We start from the raw sequence: 22,232 nt of genomic DNA on the forward strand, positions 1-22,232 counted from the left end.
GCTGTTACAGATCAGAGGGGAGGTGGGGATCCCTTGTTGGTTGCTCCTTTATTTAAAGAAGCTGTCCCTTGCGGCACCTGGGTGGCTCAATCAGTTAAGCAGCTGACTCCTGGTTAATAAAGAAGCTGCCCTTTGGGATGAATGAATTTATCAGGATTAAGTGCTGAGACATCTTTTCTGGATCACATATTTTTAATAAGCTTACTATTAAAGTAATACGCTCATATACGTAATACAAAAATAAAATACAACAAAAGTTCCCTGCCACTCCCCTCCCTAGGGGTATTCCCTTCCAGAAATTATATCTATACAAACAAGAATATGTATGTTCCACTAGACCTCTAGGAAGGGTGGGATTTTTGTCAGCTATGGCCACTTCTGCTGCATCCCCAGCATCTACAGCAGTGCTTGGCACAAAGGCGGTGATTAATAATTAGTAAAAATATGAATATTTGTTCTAAAACCTGGAATTGGATCATGAAGAATGAGAAGTTTACCAGCAAAAGGAAAGGCATTCTTAGCAGAGGGAACAGGAGATGCAAAGGCCCTGAAGGATTCCCCGGGGGCATATGGGATGAAAGCAGTTCAGAATGGCTGAGGAGAGGTGGGGGAGGGTATAGCTAAGGCCAGAACTTGAAAGGCCTTCAATTTCCCAACTAAGGAACATGGCTTTTTTCCAGAAAGCACTGGGATGGTTTTAAGCATGGGAGGGGCCAACATGGTTTTCTCTGACTATGGTGAAGAGAAAAGATTGGAGGGGCATAGCAGGTGGGGAGACTGAATAGAAGGTTATTATGGCCAAATGAGAGACAACAAGGCCTGAGCCCAGGAAGCCTCCAGAGGGAAGGGGGATCAGATATTAAAAATTGATCTGCTGTGGGAAGCCAAGGAGAGATAAGCTGAGAACAGTGTTCTGTGGCCTGGAGGTACCCCACTGCTCTCGTGGAGTGGAGAAAATTAGATAAGGACTAAGAGATGGGAAGTTCTGGGTTGGCTGGGGTCCCTGGGGTAAAGATGTGGTCAAAGGTAAAATTGGCATCCATAGTTCAGAGGTGGGCAGAGGAGAAGATGACCTTAGCAGGGGTCAGAGACTGTAAATGGGCCTTTCGGGGAGGAAGATGAGGTCTTGGCACCTGGGCTTGTGATGGCCCAGGAGCAGCTCCTGGCACCCAAGCACACTTATTCACAACAGTCTCTGACTTGATGTGTAACCTTGGGGAACTCATTTGTCTCCAAGTCTCAATTTCCTTATCTGTAAAATGTAAATAAATGAGCACCACTCACAAAGAGGTTGTGAGGAACAAATGAAGTTGGGAGAAGCCCCTGTAAATGGTAACACCCTTTATGAAGCCTCGGCCCAGGTCCATAGCCCAGTAGACAGACAAGCAGTCTCCACTGACATCATACAACCTATAAAACCCTCACAGGCACATTGACATTGTCATGTCAATGGCACCTTATTAAGACCACTGCTTGCAATGCTCCAGGCTCCAAATCAACCCCCAATATACACACCAAGTCTGACTGAATCCCTCTATCTGGGTGGCCTGGAGCAAGGTGTCTGGAAAGAGGTGAGTCAGGGCTGAGTGAAGAGGTATATTAAGTAAGGTAACACTAGCTGCTATCAAAAATAGACTCTAATGTGTATAACAGCTCAAAGTTTATTCCTCACATAACAGCACAAAGCTAGTGTTTCTGGTTAATGGGTGGCTTGCCTTTGTGCCCTAATACAAAGACCCTGTCTCCTTTCTTCTGTGGCTCTGCAATCCCTTAAAGCCTCATCATCTTCTGCATCCAGCCAAGCTAAAGGGGAAAGACAGAATGTGGAGGGCACATACTACTTAAAAGTCTTGGCCCATAAATGGCACACATCATCTCACTCCCATTTAATTGGTGGGACTAGTCACATGGCCACACCTGACTGCAAATGAGCCTGGGAATGTCAAGTTTAACCGTGTGCCCAGGAGGAAGAGGACATGAATTTGTGGTGAAGAGTCAGTTACTTTCTGTCACTGAAGGGTTCAGGTCATGGCCCTAGAAGAGGGCAGTAGCGTAAAGGGTAGAAAACAGTAGAGGCGCCCAAACCAGAGTGGTGGGGGACATGAGGGCTCTAAGCCCGTACTTAGGGTAAAACAAGTCCTGTAGTGGGTATGTGCCTGTGTAAGAAAGAGGCAAACTGAGGACTCTGGCTAAAGGGCCTGAGTTCAGCTGGCACTGGGTCAGGGCTGGGAAGGCATGGTGTCACTCTTCAGTCGACAGTACTACACCAAGGTGGAACTTTTATGTGGGTGGAAATGAATGCACACATGTCAAACACAGATGCAAATGATCCATTCCCCTGCCTGGGTGGGTAAGCATGTGCGTACCTGCTTGCACATATCACTGGGGTGGCTGACTACTTATACACCTATATGCAGTTGTGCCCGCCACATGCCCCTGTCCAAGGGACTGTACATACACCCAAGTGTTTCTAATGAAGGGAGAGTGTGTGTTTATAACATGCACACCTGGATGGCCTGTGTGTATATGACCATGCATGCAAAGTGGCCATCTGTCTGTACATGTGGGCACATGCCTGGGAAGTATCTGGGAAGAGAGATAGTACCTCTGCATGCACACAACTGCCTGGGGGAGGGGTATTGAGTGTGCACATGCCTGGCACACAGCAGGTGTGAGATAAGTGTGTCCTGAGTAAAATATATGTGTGCATACTTGGTGCACATGTCCACATGTCCACAGAAGCCCCTGTCAGGGTGCAAAAAGGTTACTAAGGGTGTGAGCACACACTTCTGTGTGCCCAGACATAAACTTGGATCTCCCTTGGCTGGGCCAGACCAGGCTGGGCCACTTCCTGGGCACATACAGGCCTCTGGCGATTTGTTGGTGACAGTGTGGGGCACTGCTAAGGGTGCATTGTGGCATGTGTGTGTGCGCATGTGAACGTGTGTGTGTGTGTGTGTGTGTGTGTGTGTGTGTGTGCATGTAGGAAGAGGCGTGCGCTCACTTAGACCTTGCTTCTTTCTGTGGTTCGGTTTCTATAGAGACACTTCCTGTGGCAGAGAAAAGAGGTAGTGAGCTGGTGTTTCAGGATGTGAAGGCCCACAGGAGCGGAGCTGGGCTCTCTCTGTTGCCTGCCTGCCACCGTGCAAGCTTTGGCCGGGGCTGCCCACAGTCCCCATGGTGGGCACTCCTCACGGCAGGGACTCGTGAACAGCAACGGCATGCCGGGGAAGCCCAAGCACCTGGGCGTCCCCAACGGGCGCATGGTGAGTGTGGGCTCCAGGCCAGGCCCGGGGGAGGGGGTGGGCACACCCAGGGTGGAGCCCAGGAGGCACACCCGGCAGGGTTGGGGAAGAGCCTGCATGCTGCTAGTGGGCGGGAGAAGTTGGGTACAGACAGGAGCAGGTAGTAGGACCTGGTGCCCTTCCTGTAGGACCTTCCAGATGGCCCTGCTGGGGACCTAAGGCAACCTTGGGCATGACAGCAGAGTACAGTGGTCACAGGCTTCTGGTACCCACTGCTCCCTCTCCTGCCACTTTGGTACCATCTAGGCTGGGAGACCTACATGGCCCTTGACCCCTGCACACACCCCCAGAGGCCCAGGCCTCCACATCTCACTTAGCCTCAGCCTTCCCCTACTCATCCCATGTCCTGATGCCCAAAGTCAGGTAAGGGGCAACCTTCAAGTGGGTCACTGCCCTTTAGCTAGACCTGCTCCAGAGGCTTCATGCCAGAACTAGTAGTCTTTGGGCAGCCTGGGATGGGTCAGTAGGCTCAGGCCAGCTTGGTACATCTTGTCTTTTCTATTCCTGGGCTACTGGGAAGGGTGGGAGTAGCTGGGCACTAGGATGCCTTGGCTATTACTGCTGCCCCACCCCCTGAAGCCTCTCCCTGGCTGCTTGGCCTCCAAATCAGAGCTTCCCTTGGACAGTCCAGCTTCTTTATTCATTCAGCTAATGGGGCAGGCTGTACTAGGCCTTTCCTCCCTAGGATACCAGCCCACTTGGCAGAACCCCATCTCCAGGAAGGCCAGACGGTGTCCTAGCCTCCAACCTAGCCCCAGCCTAGGACTATGGGACAAGGCCAATGGGCCTAGAGAGACCTGGATTCCACTCTTGGCTCTGTGTCCCTTACTAGGGGTCCTCTCTGACCCATACTAGGGTCCTCTCTGACTCTCAGTATCTTCACCTATAAAATGAGGAAATTGGAACAGATCTTAAAGTCATCTTGTTGAGATGACCAAGTAGAATGATGAATATGAGGCCCTTGACCCATTGTGGGGGCTCCATAAATGTCAGCCCCATGCCTCCCTTCATTCTCAGTACCTCTTCATCGATCCCCTGCCTCACTCAGGAACTGAGGTTTTACCCTCCTAATTCCCTACTAATTCCTAAGGCTTTTCTCCACCTCTCCTTTGTCTAGTGTCTCCTTGTTGCCCAGCCCCAGGCTAGCTTGGTGGGAGAGAGGCAAACCCCTCCAAGCTGACTCAGTCCCCACCTCACTGTCTCTGCCATCAACCTAACTTTGAAAGTTCAAGAACCTACAGTCCTCTCACTCCAACCCAGAGACATGGCACTAGGGTATGCAGGCCAAGGACACTGGGCCACTCCCACGACCACCCCAGATGGGGTGGGTTGGTGCTGGGTTGGTGCTTTTGAGCAGTGTCCAGGACTTCAGGGCAACTGAGGATGCCCCGGGACAGACCCTGCCTCTGTCCCTGCCACATCAGCCCATGGCTTCTCTACCCAAAAGTCATTCAGAGCAGGGATGACTGACTGCATCAGGATGCTGAAGGCAGCCAGCAGGTAGAGGGGCCTGCATCTGAACCCAGACTATCTGACTCAATGCCTTTGCTCTCCCACCTCCCAGAACTGCCTGGCTCTGTCCTCCCCCTCTTCCCCCTGCAACCACCCCCACCCACCGCTGCCATCACTCCCTGCTGAGGCAGCTTCATTTGTTAGCCTCGGCTTTCTGCCACTCAGCTTGTCAGGCAGTTGCAATGAAACCTGTCACTTAAAGATGGCTCCCAGCCCCCTCCCAGAGACATCGTTACACAACCCCAATTGCCACTTCATTTGTTCATGCAGTCATTCATTCAGCAACCCCTCCATAGGTCTGCTCCATGCTGGCCCTGTCCTAGGCACTGAAGACCCAAACCCATCATCCTAGCCCCTGCCCTCATGCAGCTCCCAGTCTGGCAAGGCACAAAAGATGTGGGTACAAATACCAGAAGAGAGTTCAGATTTGGGTAAGAGCCATGGGTCCAGGGTAGAGAAAGCTTGAGGAGGACCTGAGGAGGGAGAACTGACTTCTTGTCTCATTTTGTGCATCATAGTAGGAAGCTCTTGAAAGGATATGCCATCTGGAGGAGGGGAGGGCATGGGGAAGCGTCTGGATGTGGGGAAACACAGGGTGTTTGTACAGGGACATGGCCTAAGGGGAAGCTGGGCCTAAAGCCTGGAGAGGAGGGGTTATCATATCCTGTCACTCTCAGGGGGCCCAGGTAGTCATCCCATCTGGGGAGACCTGCAAGGCAGAGCCTACTGTAGCTCTGTCTGTATTCTTGGCATCCAGCTCGGGGCTAGGGTTCAGCTCCACAGGATTGGCTCAGGCTGAAGGGGCCAGGCACCCAGGGTTCTCTGTGCACATACCCAGAGAGGATCTTGGGGCCTCCGTTTCCCCTAACCAGGATGAAATGAGATGATGGTACAGAGTGCCCAGCACAGAAGATGCTAAATAATTCGCCCCTTCCTTTGAGGTCTGACCCCTACAGAGGGCAGAGTTCAAGAGGACCCCCTGGGCTCTTTACCCCTGATTGACTTTGCCCACCTGTGTCCAAAGGGCTAAGGCCCTGGGCCTGCCAGCTCCCCTGGTACATCTCCTGCCCGCCCAGGGAGGCAGCTTGGTGGAGAAAATAACTCAGGCTCCAGAGTCAGGCACACCTGGATTTTAACTTCAGCTCAGCCACTTCCCCACTGTGTGAGTTCTTTGGGCCTCGGTTTCCTCGTCTGTAAAATGGGGGTAGTAATACCTGCCACGCAGGATAAGGATTTGAGGATGGAGTGAGTGAGAACATGGATGTGTATTGTCCGAGAGTGCCTGCCACACAAGTGGAGCTCAGAAATGTTGCTCCTCCACACTCACCTTAGTATTCTTAGATACCAGCGGTTCTGCCAGGCTTAAGAAAAAAAATTATGGCAAACTGAGGCCTGACCATGGGTCAGAGTTTCACCTTCCACCACACCCTTCCTCATCCTTTCTTCCCCTTTTCTCCCATTCACTCACCACTTCTCAGGCAAGTCGGGGTGAGGCAAGGCAGGCCCTGCTCAGCACAACTTCCCTAAGCCTGGCAGCCTGGGCAGGTGGGAGCCCTGGTCAGCAGAGCTCCTGACGGCTCTATGCCAGCGACTTTCACACACTCACTCACCCTTCCTAGCAGCCCCAAGGAGTTGGAAATGCCGAGCCCCCTTCTGCCCAGGGGGAAACCGAGGTCCAGAGGAAGACGTTGCTTGCCCTTGAGTGGCTGACCTGAAATTGGACTCTATCCTAACTCCCTCCCACCTCTGGATCTCTCTCCCTACCGCATCTCAGCCCCAACTATACATATCAACAACCAGTGGGGCAAGAGGGGCCGAGAAGCATGACTTGCCGGCCACAGATATGGGGCGTTCAGAAGTAAAGGATCCTTGCCAAAGGAGGTGCTGGGGCCTCATGGGATGGCAGAGGAGGACTGCTAGGGTCCTGATGGCTGCTTGCTAGCACCAGAGCAAGGAGGGTGCTTCATGGGAGGGAGTTCAGGTTGGCTCCCTCTGTAAACCAGACCTGCCCTCTAGGAGCTACCAAATGATAAGGAGAGAGGCCTAGCCATGGGCGGACAGCAGTGTGGTAGGCAGGAGGATTCAGGGAAACTGGTGGTGTTTGTAGGTGACTGATGTCAGTGAGTAGAGATCGGAGAGCAGTCAGTTCAGTGAGGGGAGCAGGAGCAGACACGCAGCAAGAGAAAGCAGTGAAGCAGGAAGCAGGAGTGTGAAGGGGTGTGGGGAACCTAGAAAAGTTTGATAAAGTGTAGGGTGCAGTGAGAAGGAGGGAAATGGGGGAGGCTGAAGGGATTCATTAGTCAGGCCCCGGGCTGCGCTTCGACTGTTAACACAGCAGCTGCTCCACTTCCCAGGGCAGGGAGCTTGGCCACCACCTGAGAGCCAGTCCCACCTAAAGACACACACAGGCAATTCCACACAAGGTCAAGAATAAAACCAAATAGGAGTGTGGGCTGGCTTCTGCCCCAGGCGCCTTTACCCAGTCTGTGGCTCCAGGCCTGCCGCAGCAGCAGTGGGGGCTCTGAGCTAGTGTGCGTATCTGAGTCCCAGGATGGAGGGCAGGCCAGAGAGAGGCCAGTGGCAAGGAGTGGGGGACGGTAGGGGGGCAAGAGGTGGCCATGCGGCCACCCCGGAGGGGAAGGCAGGATGGTTCCAAAAGACCCATGCAAAGGGTGGTGAGAGCAGCCCTGAGGGTGGCAAAGCCACAGAGCAGTTGAGGCTGGTACGTGTGGCATGAGTAGGGCTGCCAGGAAAGGAAGGAGCAAGCCGGAGGTTACCCTGGGTTTCAACTCGTCCTCTTCATGCAACCCAGGAATTGGGACTTTCTCTGGCAGCCCCTGGAGCTGACCCGGAAGAAGGGAAGAAGCCATCACATGGGGGGTGCAGAGGCAGGAGGGCGAGGGCTGGGGCGGGTCAGGAGAGGGCGCCCCTCTCCTGGCAAGCCCCCAGGAGGGGCTTGGTACGCTGGCCAATGGGCTCGGTGCTCGGCCATGCTCTGATCTGTGCTAACTTTCCTCTCCAGTAACGTCTCACCTCCACATTCTAGGTGGGAGACGAGGCTTAGGGAGGAGCCCGAGGGCGTAAGAGTAAAAAAGGGCAGAGCTGGGATTTGACTCTGAGTCTGACAGGCCCCAACACCTGTGCTCCATAGCAGGGCTAGCAAACTCAAAGTGGAGCATGGTCAAGACTAATGTAACAGCAGCAATAACAGTAATGTTCCATGAAAGTTTACTACATATCAGATAGTGTTCTGAGTTCCTTATCTATATATTTAACTTATTTAATCACAGGAATCTTTTGAAATCAGGAGAAGTATTTGCCCCATTTCTGCAGAGAAAGAAATTGAGGCACAGAGAGGTGAAGTGCCTTGTGCAAGGTCACACAGCACAAATTGAACTCAGGCGGTCTGGGGCAGCACTTGCCTCCATAAGTAACATGAATGTGGCAAACTGGCCTCAGAGACCTCTGAACAGAGCATGAGCCCCTTGTAGGGAAGGCAGTCGCTGTTCAATGCCAGCCAAAGTTGTCATGCTGGGGAGAAGCTCTGGGTAGCTGAGGCATCACAGGAGTTTATGTAAAACTCCTGATTTTTAAATGTGGGAAACACCTTTAAACTTAAAAAGAAAAAAAGTCTGAGAGCCAAGATATTAATTATGTACTAACATATTTGCGGGCCAGCTCTGGCTCACAGATATGGAACCTGAGTGTTCCCAGGTGAGAGTGGGGAGCATAGAGGGAGATCCCAGATAGGAGGGCAGGGAGAGGCTTCCTGGGAGAGATGTTTGTAGACCTGTTTCCAGTGGGGATGTAACAACGGGACAGGTGGTCCCTGTGACAGGACTAGTGGGAAGAGGATGTGAGAGAGAGAAAGGGAAGGGGGGATGATCGGGCCCTGGTGCTAAGAGCCCAGGTAGTGGGAAGAAAGACAGGATGTAGGGAAACTGGTTTGGTGCCTTACTCTGGTAGTGGCAGAGGTGGCTTCTCCTTGGGACTGGGTGAGTTCAAAGGGCTTGTGGGACATTTGGGCAGAGATGTTAGCGGGAAGTTGGCTACGTGGGTTTGGATCTGGGGAGATGTGGGAGAGGGAAAGGCAGAGTCAGGGAGGGGTGGAGGCCATCTTGTGTGGGTAGGAGATGAGGAGGAAACTGGAGGAGCTGCTAGGAAGGTAGGAAGACCAAGGGAAACCACTGCAAGAGTCATTTTGAAAGGAGAGTTTTTTCTATTTCACTAATGGTTGGATTCCCAGAGAAGTCGGAGTTGTACGTGGGGGGTGGGGGGGGAGGATGAAGTTGGTCTCTGCAGCAGTGCTACTCAAAATGTGGTCCATGAACCAGTGCATCAGCATTGCCTGAGAACTTGTTAGAAATGGAGAGCCTCAGACCCCATCCTGGACCTACTGAGCCAGAATCTCTGGAGGTGGTTTCCTACTGGTCATTTTAATACACACTAGAGTTTGAGAATGACTGCTTTACATTCTAAAATTGCATCCTGATCCCAGCCCAAGATGGGGTGGGGCCCATGGTCTCTCAGGGTCTTCCTCTCCAAGAGGAAACAGTTGCAACAAAGAGATCACTGGCTACAGAGACACCTTTCCTTCCTCAAAGACACCAGCAAACATTGATACAGCACTTACCACATGCTGGCCACTGTTCTCAGTGCTGGAAATGTATTAAACTGATTTGATCCTCACAATAGTCCCAGAAGGTAAGTTACTATTATTATCACCAGCCTCTATTACAGATGCAAACAAACAAGTAACAAGTTACTCAGCTAGTAAATGGCAGAGACAAGATTCAAAGTCTGTGCTGATCCTCACCATGCTGTACATCTGGGCTTACCCAGCAAGTGCTGAGGGAGGAGGGAACCAGGGGCAAATGGAAAGTAACTGGCATAAAGTCCAGCACACAGTGGTTGGCACATGATGGAAGGGGAGCCGGGAGTAGCCTGAGCAAAATGCTGAGCAAGCAGTGACCCCACTGGGAATGCCCAGCATGGCCCTCCAGGGAGAGGAAAACAAGCTCCAGTCCTGGGGCCTGAGCCCAGAGCTGTCCCTTGAGAATCTACCCCGGGCTCTGCTCTGACTGTCTACCTTGGGTCTCTTATAGGTTCTGGCTGTCTCAGATGGAGGTAAGTGACAGAGGGTACAGAGGAGGCCTGACTGGGGTGGGGGAGGGTATGTGGAAAAAGGTGGGGACACCTCTTGCTATCTTTCCAGGGAAAATACCTACTGATGGGGTTGAGCCAAGAGCTGGGGAAGGCCACAAAGCTCACCACCATTTGTCTATCCACCTACAGAGCTGAGCAGCACAGCAGGGCCCCAGGGCCAGGGTGACGGCCGAGGAAGCTCTCTCAGTATCCACAGCCTCCCCAGTGGCCCCAGCAGCCCCTTCTCCACTGAGGAGCAGCCTGTGGCCAGCTGGGGCCTATCCTTTGAGCGGCTGCTGCAGGACCCGCTGGGGCTGGCATATTTCACTGTAAGCCCTGGGATGGGATAGGGAGGGCAGATGGCAGTGGCCACCAGGTGGGGGGCGGGGGTAGGGTGGGTGGCATGGGAGAGGATATGGATGGAGCTTCAAGCTGGCCAGAGTGGAATTCCTGTGTCAGCTGCCTCATCCAGCCTTTCTTTGGCATCTTCTTCCTTTTCTCTCAGCAGGGAACTTGCCTCTGCCTCCCATTTCCTCTCTGTGCCTTCTGATCTGGCCCCATCTGTCTGTCTGGCCCTATCTGTCTGATTTGGCCTTTTGGCCCTATCTCTATCCCAATCTCTTTGACCGCATCCCCTGACTGGGTCTCTGTGTCTCTGCCTGCCTCTTCCTTCTGTGCACCAGGAGTTCCTGAAGAAGGAGTTCAGTGCTGAGAATGTAACTTTCTGGAAGGCCTGTGAGCGCTTCCAGCAGATCCCTGCCAGCGACACCCAGCAGGTGGGGGAAAAGACGAGCTGGGGCAGAGTGGTGGGACCAGAGCCTGGGTCATGCCCCTGACCTTCACCTGTCCCTCCTGCAACAGCTTGCTCAGGAGGCCCGCCACATCTACCGGGAGTTCCTGTCCAGCCAGGCACTGAGCCCAGTGAACATAGACCGGCAGGCTTGGCTAGGCGAGGAGGTGCTGGCAGAGCCTCGACCGGACATGTTCCGGGAACAGCAGCTCCAGGTGAGTGTTCCCAGGGGCCTCGGTTTGGGATTAGGGGGAGTGGCCTTGGAAGAAAGGACAAGAGGTGGGACCAGATCCAGGGGCGAAGCCCGATTGTCAGGGGTGGGATGGGGTTGGAGTGGCCTATGGAGAGGAGCAAATTTGGATTTGGATGCCCGCACCAAAGTAAAATGCAGGGGCAGGGCGCGGGTCAGAGGGCGGTACCAGAGGCTACGGTGGATCAGGGTCTAGGGACAGTGGAGCCTAGCAGAGGTCGAGGCGGGGCCAAGAGTAGGCACTGGGCTAGATCAAGGAGTTGCGTGGGAGGGGCTAAAGTCTCAGCTGCTAGGTTGGGGACCCAGCTAATCCTGAGGACAGGGCCAGGTAAGCTGGGGGCAAGTCGAGCGCCCCCTTCGGCTCACTGCCCCGGCGCGGGTCCCGCAGATCTTCAACTTGATGAAGTTCGACAGCTATGCACGCTTCGTCAAGTCCCCGCTGTACCGAGAATGTCTCCTGGCGGAGGCCGAGGGACGCCCCCTGCGGGAACCTGGCTCCTCCAGCCCCGGCAGCCCCGACTCCACCAGGAAGGTGCGGACGAGGGGCAATGGGAGGCAGTGGGCCGGGCGCAGATCTGTAGGGTTGTGTCCACGGTCTGCACGTAGGCTGGGTCCGGCCCCGAGCCAGCGCCTTTCCTCCACCCGCAGAAACCGAAGCTGAAGTCCGGGAAGTCGCTGCCGCTGGGCGTGGAGGAGTTGGGGCACCAGCCTTCTGCTGAGGGCTCTGGCGGCCGCCCGCTCCGCAAGTCTTTCCGCAAGGGTGAGGGTCGGAGGCCACAGACAAGAGTCAGGGTGGGAGTTTGGGCAAGCTTTGAGAATGCCCCCTTCCTCCTATTTGTAAATCTGTGAAAACCGAAATACCCTGTGACCACCACGTTCCCTCGGTGGTTCGGTTTCCAGACTAGAGCCCGGAAGTTTGGGAAGCCCCCTCAGTAGCAACGCTTCCGTGGCCCCAAACCGCGTTAGATCCCTGCGGGAGGGCTCCAGCGGGGTCCACCTGGCGGTGGAGAAGGGGGTGTAGGGAGGAGGGGCTGTTCTGCTCACTGCTACGTCTCCCCTAGAACTGGCAGGCGGGGCCCCAAACTCAGCCTTGCGCAGAGAGTCCCAGGGCTCCCTCAACTCGTCTGCCAGTCTGGACCTCGGCTTCCTTGCCTTTGTAAGCAGCAAATCTGAGGTGAGCGGCCTGCTGGGGGGGACAACGTGCAGGCTAGGGCCACTATTCATGCCCCTTTGTGTGGCCACCATCATTCCTAGTCATGGTTCCTACTTACATCTTCCTGCTACCAACCCCTTAGCCTCCTCACTTTCTTCCTGTCCTCACCACAATGGGCCCCATGCATGGCATGGGTGTACATTCCCTTTGTGTGGGGGGGGGGGGGGGCGCCCAGGTGTACATAACGGGTGTGGGGGGGTCAGTGGGAGGATCTGTCTCTGGGTGTCCTTACACCTGGCATACATATGAGCATATGTTACATACATGTGAGCATACATATGTTCCTGTAGGAGGAGTATCTTTGCCTGCCTAAAAGTGTGCCCTTAGGCATGTGTGTGCATGTGTGCGCCCCGGTGGGCTTACCTGCCTGTGTAACTCTCTGCATGTCCCTGAATATGTACACATGACCTTCCTTCCACCCCTGTCCTGAATCAGAGCCACAGGAAAAGCCTTGGGAGCACAGAAGGTGAGAGCGAAAGCAGGCCAGGGAAGTACTGCTGCGTGTACCTGCCCGATGGCACAGCCTCCTTGGCCCTGGCCCGACCTGGCCTCACCATCCGTGACATGCTGGCAGGCATCTGTGAGAAACGAGGTCTCTCTCTACCTGACATCAAAGTCTACCTGGTGGGCAATGAGCAGGTGTGGACTTGGCCTGGTCCCCAACTCTAACTATCTTCCTGATCCCAACCCCATTCCTATCTGTGCTCAGCTATGACCTCCACCCCAGTTCCATTCCTATCTTCACCCCCTTCCTAATTCCAATCCTCAACACAACCGTGCCCCGTCCCCCATGCTCAGCTCTAAATCAACCCAGCACCAACTCCTCAAACTCAGACTTCCACTCTCATCCCATGAAAATTCTTTCCCCACCCCATTCCCCTCCTGGTTTCCAGCTTTACCATTATCTTCACTGTGATGCTCTGGGGAGGGAGAGTAGGGGAGAACCACTGCCAGAGCTGGGTTTCCCCCATGACCCCCAGAGTCCCTACTGACCATCTTTGAAAGGCCATCAAGGGCACTCAAATGCACCTAGCCCACAAAAAAAGTTTTCTTGAGGTGCAAACTAGAATTAAGCTTTACAGAGGAATGTGGGGGGAAATGTACTTTAAAACAAATCATCCAGTAAGAAGCGTTCGAAGAAAGAATGCTGCATTCCAGGGAGACCCTATAGGACTTCATTCTCCCAGACAAGGCCTAAGGCCCTGCCAGGTAGGTGAGCAGAGGGACCCAGACCTGAGCTCTGTCCTCCAGGTCCACAGGCTGGCGGTAAGCCAGGCAGGATGTGATCAGGGAAGAGGAGCCGAAGCTTCAGAGAGTTTCTAGGGAAAAGTAAGCTTTTCTGGCTGGCTCCGGGAAGACTTCATGATAGAGGCAGCTGTTGATGAGGGGAGGATAAGGATGGGAAGGAGTTTGCCTGGCAGAACTGTCAGGAAAAGACATTCTCAGCCGAAGGAACAACTTAAGTGAAGTCTGGATGTGAATAAGAAGTGCAGCGCAAGTTCAGGGGCCTTGAGAGTGGGACTGTGAGGGCAGTAGTGGGAGGATCTCTGCCCACTCAGGCCACCCGGGGAAAACTCTGAAGCCCAGACGGGCCTTCTCATCTGCCGAATATAACTCCCCACCCACACTCCACCTGTCCCTGCAGCAGAGCACAGGCCTTCCCTGGAAGAGGCTGCCTCCCTGCCCTGGGCTGGTGCAGGCAGTGGGACCTACATGGGCAGTAGTCACTACCTACTGTTTATGTACCTACTGTGTGCCAGGCACTGTGCCAGATACTTTATATCCTTCTGGCCTCACAATGGTCTGGGAGAAGAGCTCTTGTTGTAGTGAGGAGACAAGAAGTGTCCTTAGTAGGTGGGGATGCAGAGAAGTAGACAAGTGTCAAAAAAGGGACAAGGTCTGGGTGGCTGATCAAAGGTGGGTGGTGAGGGAGGAAATGCATCCATGGATTTCACATGCCTGAGACAAAAGTGGGCAGCCATCCAGGAAGTGGGTCCTGGACTGGCCTGGCCCAAGAAGAGGCAGCTCCATAATCCAGGACCTAAGCCTGCTCCGTATCCAAGCAGCCTCATTACCATTTCGTGCTCATCCCACCCCCATGTTTCCCATAACTCCGTTTCTTTTCCAAGGCTGTCCAACCTTCTTGCCACCCTTCTCCCTGGCTAGGCTCCGACTCAGCCAGGTGTCTTATTCCATCCACATATCTATCGCTCACCTGCCCATCGCCTTTCCCTCTGACCCGTAGGGATCCCCAGTGGGGGCCATGGGTGGAAGTGAGGTGGTTCCTTCGGATCCTGGGGATCTTTAGGGGTGGGGAGGGAGGGACTCTGAGACCCTGACTGGCATCCGCAGAAGGCTCTGGTCCTGGATCAGGACTGCACCGTGTTGGCGGACCAGGAAGTGCGGCTGGAGAACAGGATCACCTTCGAGTGAGTGCCCCTCTTCCCAGGCTTGGGTCCCAGCTCTGGCTGCTGTACTCCCTCTCAGGTCCTGCCCCTGGTGCTAACCGCGTCCCGGGGACTAAGGTCCCACCCCCAAGTTGTCCCACCTCCCTAGTTTAGGCTCCGCCCCCTCCTGGGCCTTGTCCGGGATGGGTTGGGGGAGAGGCGGGGTCGGCTCTCCGCGGTTCCGCAGCGCTAGGGTCCCGTGCAGGCTCGAGTTGGCGGCGCTGGATCGCGTAGTGCGAATCTCCGCCAAGCCCACCAAGCGACTGCAGGAGGCGCTGCAGCCCATTCTGATGAAGCACGGCCTGAGCCCGCAGCAGGTGGCACTGTGCCTGGTGAGCTGGGGGACAGCAGGGCAGAGGAGGGACAGCGGGGAACGGGCTGCCTGTCCTGCAGGCTGCTGACCTGTTCCCACAGCCAGGCGAGAAGCAGCCGCTGGATCTGGGGAAGCTAGTGAGCTCGGTGGCGGCCCAGAGACTGGTTTTGGACACACTCCCAGGTAGAGAACCAAGGCCCTGGGGCTTGGTCCCCGGAGATGACCCTGGCCCAGAAGGGGTCCAGGTGGGAGGCAAACAGTAAGGGTGGCCCTCTCTGCCATAGGGGTGAAGACTCCCGAAGCTGGAGACACAGCCCCGTGCCGCAGCCAGGTGAGTGAGAGTAAGGGCTCCCTCTTCTGCCTACTGCACCTCCCCTCCCAGTTGTGGCTCTGACTCCACATTCTCGCAGGGCGGCCAGCCTAGAACTCAGAACAAGGCCACCCATCCCTCTTCACTGTCCCTCAACTCGATGGCCCAGGCAACCACTGGGAAGCGGCAGACCTGTGACATTGAAGGTACTTTGGGAATGGTGGGAACTAGAGACCAAAAGGGTTGGGGACCATTGAGGGTGGGTGGTACCAGAGAGGCTTGATCTGAGGCTTAATGTTATTGGGGCTGGAACAATGTCCATTGGGGTTGAGGGACCAGAGGGCCTGAAGGGTGGGAGGGGGGCATTTGGGGAGGCTGTGGTCATAATAAGGGCAGTAGAACAGTGGTGGGCTAGCATAGGCAGGTCTGCACTGGTGGGCTTCTTGACTCTGTGGTCACCCCTAGGCCTAGTGGAGCTGCTAAATCGGGTGCAGAGCAGCGGGGCCCATGACCAGAGGGGCCTTCTGCGCAAAGAGGACCTGGTGCTTCCAGAATTTCTGCAGCTGCCTGTCCAAGGGTCCAACTCCCAGGAGGCCCCACCACAGACTGAATCAGAGGTCCAACCCAAGGGGGACCCCTTGGACTCCACTGCCCACTCAGCCCTCTGACAGCTGCCCAACAGTCCAGGCCGGCTGCATGGCACCTGGCGGGCCAAGCATGCCATGGGCCCGCTCTGCATGCCCTGTCTGTGCCATGAGTGTTCCTGGCCACTTCCTGTCACGGGCAGGCCCGCAGGAAGAGCCAGAAGAGGGCGGAGAGTGGGCTCAGAGGAGCCGCACCCCACAGCTGCCACCACTTGGTCCCTTATAGGTTCACTCATCCATCCCTTGCTGCCAGGCCACTGAGGGGAGGTGGGCCTAACCTCTCTGGCGCAGGCATGTCCAGCACAGAAGGATGGCATTGGCAGTGCCAGCCTCCTCACCCTGTGCTAAGCCTCAGCAAGGAGCAGGAGGAGGGGCTGGCCCCTCCTCAGGGAGCTGGTATGAGTAAGGCCTGGGGGTGCAGGCGGGAAGCCCCTCCCACTACTCACATAGGCTCTGCTGGACATATGGATTTTGCAGTTGGCTTGGGGCAGCTGGGTTTGTCCTGGATGTATGATATTGTTATTATAATAGTAATTATTATTCTCCCATGAGGTGTGTTCCTTGGATACCAGTCTACCCTGTGTGCCCCCCCCCCCAAGCCATACTGCCTCTGTCACCAGGGTCAGTGCCAGGAAGCCCTTGGGGACCTCAAGACGTGCCCCCTGACTTCCTGTTGTCAGACTGTCTCTTCCTGACTGCACAGAGTATTGGGGTGTGAATATGAGAGACAGGGACAGGGAGGAAAGGAGGAAGGGCGGGGGGGGGGGCAAAGGGAGGGAGGGGAAGGCACTTCTGGGGAGCCATGCCTCTGCCACCTGTCATCGCACTGTTCCTCAGTCTCTGGATCTGAATAGAGTACAGCATCTGGCTATTGTCCTCTGCTTCTACTGGGACTGAGTGTGTCTCTGCAGACATGGCTGTGGGCTTCTTTAGATGCGTTAGAGCCTTGTAGAGGATACTGGGTGCTGTGGTGGGAGCAGGTTCTGTCCCTTGTCTGCTTTGGCTGGGTGCCCATCCCTGTCCCTAGGTAGCCCACATAGGGAGAGAGAGTGGGGAGGACCTCCCAGAAGGAGGGCCCAGCTTGTGGGCAGAGAAGCCAGACTCAATCCCAGTGCTGCTGAGACAAACAAGGGGACGTGGGAACCTTGAGGGGACACCTCCTGACCACCTCAGACAGGTAAAACTCTCTTCCCCACTCCAGTTCTTTGTGCTTGCTGTCCCGTTTGTCAGGAACTACCCCCCACCCCCACACCCCCTAACATGGCACCTCATCCTTGAAATTCCTGAGAGAAATCAGTGGGGTTTGCTGACCCAATGTGCCTTTCTTCAGAAGTCTAACCCAAGCCTTTCTTGGGGGACTTCAGCCCTCTACCCCCACTGCCCATTTTCTTTGTCTGGGCTGGCCAGACCCTCTAGCTGCTGGGGTGGGCTCATGACCCAGGCCTGGTCAATCAGAGTTTGGTGCAGGGATGATCTTCTGACCCCAGTGAAAATGACAGTCCTTGTCCTTTACCCTTTCCTAGGGATTTGAACAGAGGATACACAGGGAGAGAACCTGCATGTGAATCAAACCAATGCAGGAGAGCAGGACTGAGAGATAGAGGGAGATTCCAAAATTTCCCTGAACATCTAAAGTCAACCACCCCTAGACATTCTCATTTAGGCAAGCCAACACATTCTTTCCATGTGTATGTGCTTGTGACTCTGAGTGGGTTTTCTGAGACCTGCAACCACAAAAGTCTTGCTTCATTGAAGATCTCAGCTTGAACACCTCAGCGGAGTCTTCCCTGGTCACTTGAAGCTGTGGTCTAAATGTTTGTGTTCCCCTCCCCCCAAGTTCATATGTTGAAATCCCAGCCCCAAGGTGATGGTATTAGGAGGTGGAGCATTTGGGATGTGCTTGGTCAAGAAGGTGGAGCCCTTGTAAGTGGGTTTAGTGTGCTTATAAAAGAGACCCCAGAGAGCTCCCCCACCCCTTCCACCCTGTGAGGACACAGCAAGAAGTTGGCTGTCTACAACCTGCAAGAGGGCTCTCACAGACACCGAATATGCTGACCCCCTGATCTTGGACTTCCAGCCTCTAGAACTGTGAGAAATAAATTTTTGGATAAGCCACGCAGTCTCTGGTATTTTTGTTATAGCAGTCCAAATGGACTGACACCAGATATGAAGTGCTCCCCAACTTTTTTCTCTACCATGCTGTCCAGTTTTCTTCCTTCACAGTGCTAATCCCACTCTGTAATGACCTTATTTACTTATTCACACTTGTTTGCTGACAATATGATAAACATGCCCTGATGGCAGTGACCTTGTCCATCTTAGTCACTGTTGTTTCCCCTGGGCCTACTGGGCTGACAAATGATTCTGCAGCCTCAGATAGACCAAGTGAAGGAAGCAGGGACAGCAGGGCAGTGGGGGTCCTGGGCAGGGGACTGCATAGCACACAGTCTTTGGCCAGATGGGGGTAGGGAGACAAACCCATGTCCCTTCCCCAATCGGCTGTGGAACCTCCCTTACACTTTCTGGGCCCTGGGGCTTCTCTCTGTGGGCAGAGACACCCTTCCATGTGCCAGGATAGAGAGGAAGGGACACCAGGTAAGAGAAGGGTATTTTCCTAAAACTGGCAGATCCTTCAGGCAAGCCCCCCCTTCACCCACCCCTGCCCTTCTGAAGCCCCAGCAGGGATGCCTATTACTCTTATGGACCAACACATGTGATTGCCCCATGATAGAGGGGGTCATGGGTCAGGTGGGAGAGCCTCGATAGACATTAGCCCCTGCAGGGGAAGGAACATGCATATCAACTCAGGCCCCCAAGTTAGGCATGCTCCATCCTTTATCTCATTTTTGTCTTCATGACAAAATAGCCTGGTGGGGATGAAACCAAGGCTACAGGAGAGGAAGTGACTAGTCCAGGATCCTGCAAAGAATTTGTTGCTGGAGCTTGACCAGCACACAGGCTGTCTGACTCAGGGACATACACCAGGGAGGACCCTGATGCTGTAGGAACCCCTTCTGGGAAGCCAGCACCCTCTGGGGGTGGGGTGGGGAAGGATACATTGATGTGGCTGCTCTGGGGAGAAGAGCATAAAAATTAAAAATGCAGCATCTGACCCGAGCATTACCACCAGAGAATTACTCACTCCCACGTACAGGGTCGCCCTCCCTGCAGGGGTGTCTATGATCTCAAAACTGGCAAACAGCCAAATGTGTGGGGTAACACAAAAGGTGGTAGCGTGTCTGTGTTCTGCAATACCACACAGCAGGTAAAGAATTGGGTGCAGCATGTCCTTATGTGGAAAGTTCTCCAAGATGTGTTATTGTTTGGTAAAAGAAAGTAAAGCAATGCACGTGACACGACCACAAACATAGAGACACATGTATAAGTATATAGAAAGAATAGAGAATGCTCTAGAAAGACGCATGCCAAGCAGATAAAAATGGGGAGGGGACTAGGATTGGGAGGAGTAGTCAAAGGACACTTTCATTTTAGCTTTAATGTTTTTTAAAAGATGCAATTAAAAATAATTATAATATTTATTTATTGTTTAAGCAAGCTCTATTCTCAATGTGGGACTTGAACTCATAACCCTGAGATCATGAGTTGTATGCTTTATCCACTGAGCCAGCCAGGCATCCCTAAAGATAGTTATAATAGGGGTACCTGTGTGGCCCAGTCGGTTGAGTGTCTGACTTTGGCTCAGGTCATGATTTCATGGTTCATGAGTTCGAGCCCTGCTTTGGGCTTGCTGCTGTCAGTGCAGAGCCCACTTCGGATCCTCTGTCCCTCTCTCTCTCTGACCCTCCCCTGCTCATGCTCCCTCAAAAATAAATAAAACACTTTTAAAAACTAATAATTCTAAAAACACAAAGAATTTCCCAGGGCCACTTATTTGTCACACTGGGCCACCATCCCTTTCTCCAGAAGGAGAACCAACTCTTCCCTGGGGGCTTCAGCCCACCTGCCACCTTGGCCCACTTTGGCTGGCTGCTGTGTCCCTCTGCCACAATCCCCCAACATGTCCCCTGAAGCTGTCCTGGGCTGAAGGAGACCCAGTTCCCTCCTTCCAGTTCTTGTGCTCTCAGAATCCCTCAAGGTCCTGGGCCCTCACTGCAAAGATGGGGGTCCAGGCCCAGGGGCAAAAGTCACCACCTGGTCAACCCACAGGCCCTTTCAAAGCCACTGCATGGAGCTGGATTTCTTGGTGGTCGGGAAAAGTAGTGGAGTTGCTTCTCCTCCCCCACCAGACGGGAAGACTGGAAGGGAGTTAGCCTATCCATCCAGCACCCAGCGTTAAGGAGGGGAGAAAACACACATCTGTTGACTGCTGTGCAGCTCCAGCACCCCCAGTTTACAGAGGACACAGGCAGAGAGAGATATGATTGCCTGGAGGACACCTGGGGGACCCAAGCCTCTAAGAGAGAAACTTATCTCTGGTCCCTTATACTGTTGACAGTCTTAGACGTAAAGCAGTATGGGATGGGCACAGAGCGAGCACAGAGCACACGGTGACCTGGGTTCTGGGCCGGGGTGGGGGCAGGTAGAGGCACCAGTTCTCACCTGGAGCCCAGCTGTAAGTGCTGACGCAGCTGTGGGAGGATTCTTCCAGGGGCAGCCATTCCTACCTCCAAGAGCGAGAGCGCAAGGTGCACCCCGCAGGAGGCCTGGCCTGATGGTCAGGTGACTCCAGTTTCTGGGGGATTAGAGGCTGGAATTTAGCTTCCACAGAGAAAGAAATGCCCAGAGGGGAAGGAACACACATGGTTGGTTATACTGAATTAGAAGCATCCCAGGCCAGGCACAGGCCCATACCGCTACACAAAAACAGGGGGCACTATTGGTGTCCCTGGTGGTCCTGGCGGATCCAAGAGAAACAGAACATGACACATGTGTTTTGTGATTCCTGTGTGGTCCATCTCAGCTCCTATCTGCAGAGAACTGGCTTGGGGATAGAACAGAGGCAGAAAGCCAAGGAGGAGCACCATAGAACCAGCCTCCCACCTCTAGGCCAGCCCAGAATGCTGACTGCCAGAATGAGGCCCTGGCCAGCTAAGATGGGTGGGCAGCAGTAACCCCACTAACCAGGTAGGCTACCGTCTTCCAGCCCTTCTGCTGAGGAGTTGAAGGAACCCAGCAGCCAGACCCAAAACCTGGAGTATGGAATATGGAACTGGAGCTTGGAACTGGGAGCCCAGACCCAGAGCACAAAGCCTGGAACTGGAACCTGAAGCCCAGACCCAGAAACTGGAGCCAAGAGCCTGAAGTCTAAAAAATTAGAATCTGGAGGGGCACCTGGCTGGCCCAGTTGCTAGAGTGTGAGACTCTTGCTCTCCGGGTTGTAAGTTTGAGCCCCACATTGGGTGTAGAGATTAGTTAAAAATAAAATTAAAAAAAATAATACTAACAAAATAAGAACTGGAGTCTGGTATCTGGGATCAGGGGTTGCAGCCCAGAACCTAGAGCCCAATGCCAAGAAGCAGAGTCCCTGCTCTGCTGGATGTCAGATGCCTGAAACTGGAGTCAGGGGACTGGAGCTCAGATCCTGGAGCCCTGAACCCAGAGCTTGCACCTGAGAATTTATGGTACAGGGCCTACAGCTCCAGGCCCAGAACATGGAACTCAGGACCTGAAGTCTAAAGCCAGATCTCAAAGCTTCAAGTCTGGAACCTAGAAGCTGGAGCATGGGACTACCATCTGAGAGTGTGCTGTCCACAACCTCACCCTCAGGCCTGGTCCCTGAGGCCAGCATGAAAGCACAGAGCTGGAGCCACATGAGGAAGGGAGCTTCAGGGGAAGAGCTGATTTCTGAGAAAAGCCCAAAGCAACCTCAGCTCTTTTGGCCACAGACTTTGGCCTCATCAGTCAATGAGTGACTGGTGCCTGGGCCACCAGGATTAAACATTACACAGGGCACTTATCCCCCAAACAAGGATGGGGCATCCTCAGGTCAGCTGCCCCTGCCCTGGATCCATGGATCTAATGTAATAGAGCATGGGGCACCCAATCTGGAAAATGGGGCTTAGATGGGATAACATCTGCTAGGCAGCTCAGATTGAAGTCCAGACTGTCCAAGACAGGACAAAGTCAAGAGAGCCAGAGAGGGTTTGCTCTGTTTCCTAAGGGGAGGTGGCAGGTGGCCCCTACTATGTCACCCAGCCCATTGGTGATGCCTTGACCACACATACAGAGAGGATGCACCCGTGTGTGTGTGATGCACACACACATCTGTGTCTGTGTACAGTGGGGCTGGCCTGAATAATTGGATGGAATATTCACTGCTGTGTCCACAATATGCAGCAGCAT

General features: G+C 54.1%; 1 protein-coding gene across 2 annotated transcripts; it reads left to right on the forward strand.

Annotated features, from left to right (window-relative positions):
* Nucleotides 1–3,059: 3,059 nt before the first annotated feature.
* On the forward strand, nucleotides 3,060–18,044 carry RGS14 (regulator of G protein signaling 14). 2 transcript variants are annotated; one of them, XR_009260283.1, is made up of 16 exons: nucleotides 3,060–3,266; nucleotides 9,923–9,944; nucleotides 10,113–10,291; nucleotides 10,646–10,738; nucleotides 10,824–10,967; nucleotides 11,391–11,534; nucleotides 11,651–11,762; nucleotides 12,064–12,176; nucleotides 12,651–12,854; nucleotides 14,568–14,644; nucleotides 14,868–14,994; nucleotides 15,077–15,158; nucleotides 15,260–15,306; nucleotides 15,386–15,491; nucleotides 15,751–17,106; nucleotides 17,453–18,044. XR_009260283.1 is itself a non-coding variant. In XM_058724483.1 (15 exons), exons 1-15 carry the CDS (start codon nucleotides 3,222–3,224, stop codon nucleotides 15,951–15,953), a joined length of 1,698 nt encoding a protein of 565 aa, XP_058580466.1. In that variant the 5' UTR covers nucleotides 3,060–3,221; the 3' UTR covers nucleotides 15,954–18,044. The 2 variants fall into 2 exon arrangements, 1 of the variants encoding a protein (XP_058580466.1); XM_058724483.1 differs by having other exon boundaries at nucleotides 15,751–18,044.
* Nucleotides 18,045–22,232: the final 4,188 nt, after the last annotated feature.

The sequence above is a fragment of the Neofelis nebulosa genome, chromosome 1 (assembly GCF_028018385.1).
Source record: "Neofelis nebulosa isolate mNeoNeb1 chromosome 1, mNeoNeb1.pri, whole genome shotgun sequence".
In the NCBI taxonomy this organism is placed as follows: domain Eukaryota; kingdom Metazoa; phylum Chordata; class Mammalia; order Carnivora; family Felidae; genus Neofelis; species Neofelis nebulosa.